General features: G+C 54.5%; 5 protein-coding genes across 5 annotated transcripts; 4 read left to right on the top strand and 1 right to left on the bottom strand.

The window, feature by feature from the left end:
* Nucleotides 1-2,132, bottom strand: J4E78_007397 (uncharacterized protein; the record flags this gene model as incomplete). Its single annotated transcript, XM_049368004.1, has 2 exons — nucleotides 1-1,716; nucleotides 1,767-2,132. The coding sequence occupies 2 exons, from the start codon at nucleotides 2,130-2,132 to the stop codon at nucleotides 1-3; spliced, it is 2,082 nt and encodes a 693-aa protein (XP_049220325.1).
* A 2,092-nt stretch (nucleotides 2,133-4,224) lies between these two features.
* J4E78_007396 (uncharacterized protein) lies at nucleotides 4,225-5,311 on the top strand (the record flags this gene model as incomplete). Its single annotated transcript, XM_049368003.1, has 2 exons — nucleotides 4,225-4,467; nucleotides 4,568-5,311. The coding sequence occupies 2 exons, from the start codon at nucleotides 4,225-4,227 to the stop codon at nucleotides 5,309-5,311; spliced, it is 987 nt and encodes a 328-aa protein (XP_049220324.1).
* Nucleotides 5,312-6,661: 1,350 nt separating this feature from the next.
* On the top strand, nucleotides 6,662-7,765 carry J4E78_007395 (uncharacterized protein; the record flags this gene model as incomplete). The annotated part of the gene is made up of 1 exon (XM_049368002.1): nucleotides 6,662-7,765. The coding sequence occupies one exon, from the start codon at nucleotides 6,662-6,664 to the stop codon at nucleotides 7,763-7,765; it is 1,104 nt and encodes a 367-aa protein (XP_049220323.1).
* A 567-nt stretch (nucleotides 7,766-8,332) lies between these two features.
* Nucleotides 8,333-9,271, top strand: J4E78_007394 (uncharacterized protein; the record flags this gene model as incomplete). The annotated part of the gene is made up of 1 exon (XM_049368001.1): nucleotides 8,333-9,271. One exon carries the CDS (start codon nucleotides 8,333-8,335, stop codon nucleotides 9,269-9,271), a length of 939 nt encoding a protein of 312 aa, XP_049220322.1.
* A 410-nt stretch (nucleotides 9,272-9,681) lies between these two features.
* Nucleotides 9,682-10,796, top strand: J4E78_007393 (uncharacterized protein; the record flags this gene model as incomplete). Its single annotated transcript, XM_049368000.1, has 2 exons — nucleotides 9,682-9,901; nucleotides 9,952-10,796. 2 exons carry the CDS (start codon nucleotides 9,682-9,684, stop codon nucleotides 10,794-10,796), a joined length of 1,065 nt encoding a protein of 354 aa, XP_049220321.1.
* Between the last annotated feature and the right edge of the window lie 709 nt (nucleotides 10,797-11,505).

The raw sequence follows: 11,505 nt of genomic DNA, 5'->3' as shown, positions 1-11,505 counted from the left end.
CTATTGCCTACTACTGCCCGGACGACCCCCCTTGGCCTTGGTCTTGGTGTGTGTCTCCTTGCACTCGTCACTGCAGAACCATTTGGTCCGGCCAGTGGGCGGTTTGTCAAGGTTGACGCAAGCAAGATGGAACCACTCGCGGGGACAGTCGTCGTTGTCGCAGGCAATCATGTTGCCATACGACACTTCGTTGCAGTAGCAGTATCGGGGCTCGTCGCCGTCTTCTTCCGCTTCCGATTCGGGCTCGGCTTCTACCTCGGCTTCTTGGTATTCTTGTTCTTGTGCGACGGAGCTTGCGGCGGAGGACGGAGGGTTCGATTTCACGTTGGGAACGGGTTTCATGGCGGGGGAGGCAGTGGCAGTAGTCGGTTGCGTGTTCTTCTTGTGGCCTCGTTTCGACCCGGTGCCTGTCGTGCTGTTGTTCTCGGATGATGTGTTGGAGTTGGAGTTGCCATTGTTCGCGTTGCGACTGCTGCGACTTCTCGCCATTGATATCTCTGGGAACGCGCCAATGACAGGTGTCGCAGTCTTTGAGGTGCGACCGGGCCTTGCAGAGGCTGCTGCCGGCACGGGAGGATCAACGTCCATACTCTCTGGCTCAGGCTGTCCCAAATCTTCCAACTTCATGTTGGATGTGTCAAAGGGCGGCGGGACCTCTGCGCTCTCCTTGGGAGTCGATGCGCCCTTTACCGAGGTATTGTCCCGCACGATCCCAGCAGCCTGCTCAAGCTCTGTAATGACATTGCTGCTAGCGGCTTGTTGTACGGAATGAGAAGAGGAGGGGCGCCGTGCCGCAGGAGCCTCTTGGTCTTTGAGCGACGCCACCGAGTTGGCTGTGGAGTTCTTCCGCGCACGTGCAGACAGCGGTCGATCCGATGCACCGGCAATTGCTTTGTTGATGGCAAAATTGGCGGCCAGGGGTGACGATGCCATTGGGGGCGAATACGGCGGAAGCGGGTTCTTGCGTTGCGCAGGCACGGGAGCGGCACGCGGTTTGCGCTTCGCTGCGGCGCTCTCTGGACCTGGGGTACCCCGTGGGCTTGAGCCACCTCGTACGCCGTTGCTGGTAGCTTTCAGAGCATTGCTTATTGATCGCTCCATGGCCGGGGCAGCAGGTGCCGCTGCAGCGAGGGCCTTTTCGGTCTTCTTTCGCTTGCCGTGCGGACCTGCGCCATTGCTCGAGATGCCCAACCCGAGGTTCCTGCTGTCTGGCCCTGCTGGCTCTGCGGGCATGGGCTTCCTCTTCTGTGGCTTCTTGGCGGGTCGGTCGTCGAAGTCGGAATCGACCTGGTGATGACGACTGCGCTTGTTGGCCTGCATGGCTTCGCGTCTGGCCTCGCTCTTCGCCGCGATTGAGTCGACGTCATGCACATGCTGGGCTGCCGCGGCCAGATTGTTCGCCGCAGCCACCTCGCGCCGTTGTCGCTCGTGGTTTTGGCCGCCCTTTTTCTTCTCCTCCTTGTCCGCGTATGCCCAGTGTGTGAGGCTGCCGTATCGCGCTTCGTCGCTGATTTCGCCGTCGAGCTGGGAGAAGGAGTGGTGCATGCGCATGAGGCCCTTGTCTTTGGTGGCTTTGGCGCCCTGGAGGACTACCAGCTTCTCGTCGAGCGTGGGAAGCATGTTCGCGATGAGCATTCTGAGGCGAAAGAAGAGCTGGCGCTTCTGGATCGCTGCCTGCTCTTCGGGTGAGAGGCTGTCGGGGTTGGATGGGTTGAGCTGCGAATGGTGAGCCTAGGGTACTGGCGTGCGCTCAAACAAGAACGTACATTGGTATTGTTTTCGGATGCTGTAGAGGCCTGTTCTACAGCCGCCAGCTGCGCCTTGGTGGTGACGGGCTGCTGGGCGATTTCGTCAAGCAGCTCCGTGAGCATCTGCTCTGGGTCGTGGAGTTTGGCTTCGACTTCCTTGAACATGGAGAAGTGCTTGATTATCTCCTTGGGGAATGCGTCGACGGCGCCGGTAAAGTGTGTGAGGGCGGGCAGGAAGCCGGGCGCGCTGTTGGAAGCCTCGGGCGTCTGCTCCATCCCGCTGGCGGCGAGGCGGCCGGCGAAGGTGCGCGCATAGTAGTTGGTAGGTCGGACCGTGGCCCGCCCCTGTCTTGTAGACGTTCGAGTGCCTGTGGTCGGCGGCATGGTGGCTGTGAGGGCGCTTCGTGGGTTGCAGGGCGAGGAAAGTGGCCGCGGACGCGCTCAGCTCAGGATGCAGTGTGTAGAAAGAAGTTGCGTGGTAGGAATGACGTGTGGGCGCATCTCAAGCGATAAACAGTAGTTTGCTGGCGTGTCCCGCGATTTGCCTGTGGGTGCCGTGCAGCGTGACGATGCGCAGAACAGGAGCTCCTCACTACCACTTGACGCTACAAGCGCGAAAGACGCTAGGCGCTGTCTGTTGACGGAATGATGCGCACGTGATTTGCCCGATAGTGACATAAGCCATCTCCAAGCCATTTCCCTCCCACCATCACCACCCTCGAGTTTATCCGTCTCCCCTTCCCCAACCATACGGGGTACACGGAGCTACCATGCTCTCGGTACTGACCAGATAAGACACCCACAACAAAGTTTCTTTCATCGTTACTTTACTCTACGCGCCGGCCGTGTTGGTACTTGCCGCAGTCGTACGCGTGACATGGTCCGCTATCCTCTACGTGGAAATCCCTTTCGTAACCGTCCGTCCCATGTCGGTTCAGATCGCATCGGCATCGCTGAGGTATGCAACGGGACATACGCAGTCGTGTTACTTTGGATAATTGTTTCGAAGTTCCAAGTCCCGGAGATAAATGTCGAATAGTAACACAGAGACTCAGCCTCATGCACGCTTTTGGCCCCGATCCGCGGTTCGCCCCGTATTTCTCCAAAGGCACAAGTCCAAAGAGTGCAAAAGAACTAGTACTATTTCCACTATATTTAGGAGTATCCACCAATTGAGTAACTTCCCATAGCCGCCGTCGGAATGCGACCTATAGCAGCTTGGAATCCTTCGCGGCGTAGTCAATTGGGTTCGGTCCGGAGATCGTAGTGGAGGAGCATTGCCGGCCTTAAGCCTCAGACGTATACGGTATCTCGCCAGGCACATCAGATTTGCGCATTCTAGATTGGCTGGATCGCATAAGTGTTTGATCAACAGTTCTCGACACAAGCGCTGCGCGGTTACGACCTCGGAACCTTGGAAGGCACTAAACTTATCAAAACCTAGACAACATGGAACTAGAACGGGAACGGGAACCAACTCATGCCACGCCGTAGATGCTCGTTTACATCTACCCTTCGGCAAGTAAGTCTCTTCACAAGGGTCGGGCTGGCGAACTGTTGGCACGAGCCCTGATTGTCGACTCTGAGCTCTTAGACGTACACCATCGCGGTTGGGTCGGTTAACAGTCACTTGGGGGCCGTCATAGATGCGTGGAGGATTCGTTTGACTCAATCGTATTCGAACTTCCATGTCACGTCTGGAGACTTCATTCCTAGGCTTCAATCACCGTATGCGTGACTCCATTCCTCTCACTCTCTCACTTCATTCAACCCTACTCGAAGGTTTGTCTGGTTCGTATTCTGTCAATGTGGGTACCGTAACAACATTCCGCGGGCCTACTCTGAGTGTAAATCATCCTTCAGTAGCGGCACAGCTTCAATATTGCCTAGTTGCCACTCGGGTTGGCGATTGCGGCGATTGTTTCATCTTCCCGACCATTCCATGATTAATATCTTCAAGTGTTGGACTCACACGGGTCGCGATATCGAGGCGTCATACGCGGCTCGAAGAAAAGGCTGGCCAGGGCTTGAACAAACGATTGTCTTGGCAGGGACGTGTATCGCGAGTCTCACGGGCTCATCATTGGCCCAGGTTACCAGGCAGATGGCAGTTCAGCGGGGCTCAAGCGGTCGAGCGGTCTCGGGCCGCAGTGCGTTGCATTGTACGACGGCACATGTGAATCACGGACAATAGTCAGGGACGTGGTTGAGTCCGTCCTGAGGTGACGGCGGGTTGCTCAGGCGGTCTGTTCAAACAGTAAAAATTGGTCACTTGAGAGTCACCTTCACTTCCCATCGGCCTGCCGCGATTGCACCGCCGCCTCCCACCCTTTCTCCCACTTATAACCCGCCTCCGCTCACCTCCCTCGAGACTTTCTTAACAACAGACTGAACTCTCGTCAACAGCAGTGCAGCCGACCGACCTTCAACAGTCGTCCCTCTACTAGTAATATATCTACCCACGGACTCAGTCAACATGTCCACCGACTATATGATCAAGACCCCCGACACCGCCGCTGGCGCTTCCTTTACGCCTGAGGTCACTCAGGCCGACACCATTCGCAGCGCGATGTCTGTCAAGAACATCATCGCGGACCCGAGTGATTCTCCTGACATCACCTCGGCGCTCATAATTGCACCACCTTCCACTCCCAAGTCGACCAAGGAAGAGCCTTCATCGCCCACTGTCAAGACTCCTGACACCGTCATGACCGACCTCGTAAGTGCAAAGCCCCCCATCCGCACGCATCTCGCGCAATGTGCGGAGTCACCACTTCACCATTGAATCCATGAACTGACCGAGTATCAACTGAGTAAAGGCCGAGCCCGACGCCTCTGGTGATGAGTCTCTCGACGACGGCGAAGACGTACCCGATTCACAGCGCGAGTTCCTCTGCATGAACGACGAGCACACTCGCTGCATGACTGGCCAGTACACCAAAGACCTGTCGCGCAAGGTCATCTCCGACCACTTTGGCCGCAACAAGGCGTGTACCCGCGACGTCACCGACTGGCCTCTCTTCTGCCGCAAGCACTACCAGCGCGCGACCTACAACAAGACCAAGTGGCAGATCCGCAAAGTGCAGCTCATCCTCCGCCAGTTCGAGGTAATCGAGAAGCAGTTCCCAGGCACCACCTATGACATCGCCTTCAAGAAGTCCGAGGAAGCGCGTCTAAACCACTACTCCCGTCAAGTCGCCGCCGGAGCCAAAAACGACCAAGCCGAGAAGAGTGTCCACCCCAAGATCGGCAAGCACTTCGAGGCGCCCATCGACGTCCTCCGCGAGCTAGACCAGTGGCTCGGCTTCAACAAGACCTACGCAGAAGTCAAGAAGATCGTCGACGTCATCCTCCAGATGCTCGAGGAGAAGGAGACCGAACAAGTCCCGTCCATCGAGTTCCTCCCCAAGCTCCCCGGCAAGACACCTTCGCCCAAGAAGACTCCAGCCAAAGCCCGCACACCAAAGTCGCCCAAATCACCCAAGTCGCCCGCCAAGTCGCCCAAGACACCTACCCGCGTCTCCAACAAGGGTTCCGTCAAGAAGACTTCAGCAAAGGCTTAGTTCCACCATAGCGTCACTGCGCCCAGCATCGCGACCACCGTCGCATCACGTCACTCCTTCATCCCATTGCCATTGCTTTCACGGTTCCCAGCGGCTGAGCTACCGACACTCTAATCTTCCTTTGAGTGTCCTAGCAACATGCACGCACTACCATCATCTTCACTATGTTCACAGCATCTGCAATTTTCACTCTTTCATTCACATGTCTGGCACCATCACGACTGTCTTCGCACACGCTATATGCTTGTCGCCCCTCATGTATCAGCGTTTCCAACGCAGAACACAAGACTGTTCGTATGGGCGATGGCCGAACATGTACTCACTCACGGCATGGGTGTTTCTTTTTTACTTCTATACCCTCATCTTATGATGGCGACTTGTCTTGTCTTGTCTTGTCTCTTGCATTATAGGTAGATTTTGGCGGGCGTTTAGGCATAGGGTGTTTTTGCTGGGGGTTGGAGTCAAGGTGTGGGCATGGGTTCGGCCTCACTGGGTCTGTGGTACTATGGTTCATGGTTGGGGCCTTGGGTATATACTACGGTAATCAAATTGAAATCTCTCGTTAGAAATGTGTGTCATTGCATTCCCCGCATTCCTCGCCGTGACATTGACGTTACCGTGAACGTTGACATCGCCATCGCCATCGACGTTGGCACTCCATGCACTGTCGTCACTCACGTTACACACATTACCTGCAAACTCCCGTTCCTGCATATGCACACTGCACCATGCACCATGCATCCCCGGACGGCTATTGCCTCGTCTGCATGTGTGTCACCGATACTGTCTACCGCCTGCCCCCGCCCTGTAGACGCACCCTCTTTGGTGTGTACCTGCATTTTGAGTCAGACTTCGGGGGCGGTCCTTTTTTGTTGTGACTGTGCCGCAGCGCGCTGCCGAGCTTGACTGGTTGGTGAGGCTGGCCCCCTCGTGCAGGCGCTTCTCCCCCACATGCAATGCATCCTGCGAGTCGGGCCGAGGGTGTGGCGCGGGTTTTGTGTCTCACTGCGGTGTTTGGTTGCGTGATGGTAATGGGTATATGGGGATAGGTGTGCTGTGGTGATCGTTGCTGTGTTTGCTATGCGAATGTGTTCTTCGATGGACGTATCCGATGGCGTCCGAAGCCAGCTGCGGCATCTCACCGCGTCTTCGTCAGGACGTGGAGGTGAAGGAAACCGGTAATCTAACTCATTTGGCGACACTTATCTGTACTCATAGCAGGGCCCTGTATAAAGATGTTGTTCCTCCACGTAGTCCTCCAGAGGTGCGTTTACTCTCCACCTACGTTCACTACACCTCGTGCGAAGTCCAACAACTGTTTTCTACATCATTTACCCCAAGCTCTCAAAGATGGATAGCGACAAGATCGAGCCGTATGGAAACTGGAACGGTCACTTTACGTGGCACGGGAAGTTCATGCGGGAATATGTAAAGCTAGTCACTCGAAAGTACGACAAGCATGACCCCCGAACTTGGCCTCTGATACATAGGAGTGCTTCAACCGAGACTGGGTTCAACTACGGAAACAGCAAGTTCATCCCAGAATATATGGTCTACGACCAGACGCTCATGGAAAGAATGGACAAGTGTGATATTCTCCGGATTGCACGAAACAGGACCACAACAGGGCAAAAGAATGTCGCGAGACTCTTCTGTTACTACCCTTTCAACTACGATCGTCACGGTGAACTCCGAAAATATCCGCATATACCTTCTGAAGAGCTCGAGGAGTGGATGAGCAGAACGACCCGCCCGGTACCGACTACACATGAGAAGGCAGACACCGAGAACGCGCTTTCCAACGAAGACGCCACAGAAGACAGCTCATCGAAAACAGCCATTCATGAGATCATGAAGATGCTCGACGATACAGATACAGCGACTGCCACCAGAGTGACTGAGCTGGAAGAAGAGCTCGACAAGACCAGGAAGGAGATCTTGGTGGCAAACATCAGAGCTGATAGCGCTGAAAAAAGATCTACTCTGCTTCAAGCGACTCTCAATGGATTAGCCTCAAAGGTCGCGCAGTTGATGGATGAGCACGAAAAAGAGACGCGCAAGCTCCTCTTGCAAGAACAGACCAACCTTAGCAATGCAAAGGCATTGTTGGCTACGGTAACATCCAAATACGAGGAAACGAGAGCAAGAGCTGAGATTGCCGACAAAGAGATCAAAGAGCTCGAGGAAAGTCTGGTTAGACATGAAGAGAACCATAAGAACAGTAGAGAAGAGGTCAAAAGACTCAAGGATAAAGTCAAACAGAGCAACCAAGATACTGTGACAGCACAGCAACAAACAGTGGCGGCGAAGCAGGAAACGATGGTGGAAAAGCAGCAAATTTTCAAGATTTTGGAAGAGATGAAGAAGAAAAAACAGGGCACAGGTTTGCAAAAGAAGAAAGCGGAGGGCGATATCGCAGATCCACCGCGGAAGAAGCCAAAGGTCGAGGTTTAAGAACTGCGGTCGCAACATGACGGCTGTGCGTGCGTTTGATCGTGGTACCGGCGTATACTGGTCTTTCCGGAAACAAAAGTTGAGCAACGAGACATTTGGGAGTAGGGTCACCGGACCACCAAATATACGATTGCGTCATATGGATTTAGCTTGGAAACATCGTGCTTGGGATACTTTATCGCTGCCCCTACCTGGTCCGTGGGACTTGTTGGTAGTGTGGCATCTGTCAGCTCCATACCCCAATCCAATGCTCTTATCTCAATAGATTTAACGATCTTGCGTTCAATACGAGAAACATTCTAAGGTTCCATGGAAACCGAAGGTGAAGATGGCTCATGGTGAAGGTGAGCGAGGAACGCTCGACCTCTCACCGCGAATCTTCCAGACTAACCGAAAGGGCGGGGATTTGATCACGACGAGTGCCTCCTGCAGCTAGCAAAATCTCTCCTGCTTCTTCCAACCGACAGCAGCAGCATTCCACTCCTCGTTTCGCGTCAGAGACTCTCAAGGTAGGTCAAGCATGGCCGTCGACGCAGCAAAAATGGCTAACACGATCTCGACTCGAAGATGGCACCTCTACCGCGCTATGAGGGCACCTTCAGCTTCGTCTCATCAAGGTTATATGCGAGCATCAAGCGCGCCATCCCTACCTACGAGAAGGAAGATCCAAAGACCTGGCCCTACGTCACCCTGTCAACAATTGAGAAGCTTCGCCCGTACCAAGGATATCCGGATCTACCTACAGGCGTAGCCTACCAACGAGAAGCGATGAAGCGATACGAGAACATGTACACGCCGCAAGAGCGAGCCATCGCCGCCTCCGTAAATGGTCCCTTGTATCAGCGATACCCATACAACTACGACCGATTCGACGAGCCGAAAGAGAAGGTCGGTATGTCCGGGGCGGAGTATCGGAGCTACATGGCGAGTACTACACCTATGCCATCTACACCACGCGTGCGCGAGCGCGAGGAATGGGAGCAAGACATGCCCGACAGCGCAATCGACTGCTCCACACCCCATCCTCAAAGCCAACCATCAGAGCCCGAATCCCCAACACCAGCCACCCGCACCCAACCCCCCTCCCGCTGCACCAACAAAACCTGCACCGACACCCGCCGCGAAGCCGCCAGACTCCGCGGCACCCTCTTCGACAAAGACTCTCAACTCCTCAGCTGCCAATCCGACCTCAAAGAATACGAGACAACGGAGAAGTTGCGGCGACGAGCTTTGGAAGACGCGGAGTACGAAGTCGAGAAGGAGAAGCAACGGGCTGATGCTGCGGAGAGGGAATGCATGCTGCGTATGGAGGGGAATATTAGGCTACAGCAGCGCGTGAGGGAGTTGGAGGGGAAGGTGAAGCAGGCGCAGGATTTGGATGGGTATTGTGTTGAGTTGGAGGGGGAGATTGAGAGGTTGAATGGGGTGCGGGAGGGGGAGGAGGAGGAGTCTGATGATGGTGGTGATTGTAGGACGCGCAAGAGGATGCGGTCTGAGAGTTTGTAGGAGGTCGCATGTTTGGATGTCGCGGTCGCGTTCTCGCGATGCATGACTGCCGCGGAGACGCCGCACACGCGAGGTTTCGGCAGCGCTAGCCTATTACGTTGCGGACGCCTTCCCCGCTCAATGCGTCATTGTCGTCAAGTGTCAAGTGTAGCTATATACTCCGCTCTGCATCACTCGATTAGGCAAGACATCTGTTCTGGCATTGCTCTGGACCGATGCACTGATTCTAAATTTGTCAGACCACGCCCTACAGCTATATTTGCATTAGTACATGACACAAGAAGAGAGCTGTGTGACTAGTACACGGCAGAAAAAGAACTCGTTGGGGAGGAACACTTGCAGTTTACCTACCTTGCTGAGTTTCTGCGCAAGCCGTATAATCTTGACTGTTCGGTAACACAGCCAGCAACATGGCACTCACAGCCACTACGCAGGTCGCGATCCTACTATCGATTTTCGTCTTACCCATTCTCACATACATCTATTTCACCAAGAATCAGCAAGCAAAGAGTAATGCTGGGCCTTTACCAGCAGCGACAGAGATCACAGGGCTCTTCATACACCCCATCAAGTCATGCCACGGCATCAGCGTAAAGTCGGCAAAGCTCTTGCCAACCGGCCTTGACCTCGGTGCGCCTTTATTATCAGATCGGAGAGATGTAATATGCTGACAGAGCCAGATCGTCAATGGATGTGGGTGAGCTACCCAACCTACGAGTTCCTGACGATCCGCCAAAACTCCAAGATGACACTGATCCGACCAACCTACGACGAAAAGACTGATACCCTTACCGTTACTGCACCAGCGCCAAACTCGGTCGATGAGAAGTTGGAGTTTTCAATCCCGGCTCACCCATCTAAGGAATGGCTCGACGACAATACCGAAGAGCACTCGGCAAAGATCTGGAGTACTACAACGGGAACCCGCGTGTACTCTACGAAGATGACTGCTCCCTTCAACAGTTTCTTCGATAAAGAAGTACGGCTCGTGTACAAGCCCCCTGTCTCCGAAGACCCCAGACCTCTAGTATCGAACGGTGCACCAGGCGTCCTAGGAAGAGATGCATCGACCTGTTTCCCCGACCTGATGCCCGTGCTAGTCGGCAACCAATCCAGCATCGACGAGCTCAACACGCGTCTCAAAGCCGCAGAAGACCTTACCATTGACGTCCGCCGCTTCCGACCCAACATCCTCGTCAAGGGCGATGCCAACGCGCCCTGGGACGAAGATCGCTGGAAGGCCATCAAGATTACGCCTAATGCTGGTGACAAGCCAATCGTTCTGGATATCACCCAGCGATGCGCGCGCTGTCAGGTGCCCAATGTACATCCTGATTCGGCGGAGAAGCACAAGACGCAGCCTTGGGACACGCTGATGAAGTACCGGAGGATCGACGAGGGGATTACATACAAGCCCTGCTATGGTATGCTTGCTGTGCCGAAGTCGGTGGGGGATCTTAGGGTTGGCATGAAGTTCGAGGTTACTGAGGTTACGGATAAGCATCGGTATATCGCTGGATTCTAGGGGGTGGAGCTTGACGGTTCATGCTACAAACCCTTACTGGCTGCTGCGTATATGAAGAGTCTGACCGACTGCCATCACAGCGCAAGCCATTGCGACACAGTTGTCGTACGACTCTCCACAAAGGTTGTACGGATGATCAGATCAGCACACAATTTCTCTGCTGTCAGCCTCGAAAATCAAAAGAAGCTAGCTGTAAGCTGCCCGATTTAGCCTTTGGAAGATCGTAGGTGCATCGATTTGCAGCTCCTGAAATCTCTTCAGATGATTGTTGGAGATATTGCCCAAGCTACAGCAATCATAAGCGGATCCCCACGTAGTTCACATGCGAACAGCCATGTGCAGCGGCAATTATGACGAGTGTTCCTGATGATCCATCGGATCTGCAAAGCAAAGACTGCCGAAGCGGCTCCGCCTCTAGCCCGCGTTGAGATTAGCGACGCGACGCGACAGACAGGGGTACGCCTATCATCGTGTCCATGGCTGACTTTCTCTTGAACTCAACATCCCTCTAAGAAATGTAAGGGCTACACACAAGCCGTTTCCAACATGTTTCGCACAGTTGTGGATATACCTGTTGCGCGCGCGTGCGGAATGGCAGCGGCATTGTTTCGAAACAGAGAACTGCAACTCAGTGGAGATTACGCGCGTTCTTGATCGGACCGTGACGTGTGACGACGACTATCCGTGTTGAGACCCTGGCGTTTGGGAC

This window comes from Alternaria triticimaculans, assembly GCF_023758025.1.
Source record: "Alternaria triticimaculans strain BMP 0046 chromosome Unknown scaffold_11, whole genome shotgun sequence".
NCBI lineage: Eukaryota > Fungi > Ascomycota > Dothideomycetes > Pleosporales > Pleosporaceae > Alternaria > Alternaria triticimaculans.
The sequence above is the reverse complement of the archived record's forward strand: the minus strand, read 5'-3'. Positions and strand labels throughout refer to the sequence as shown.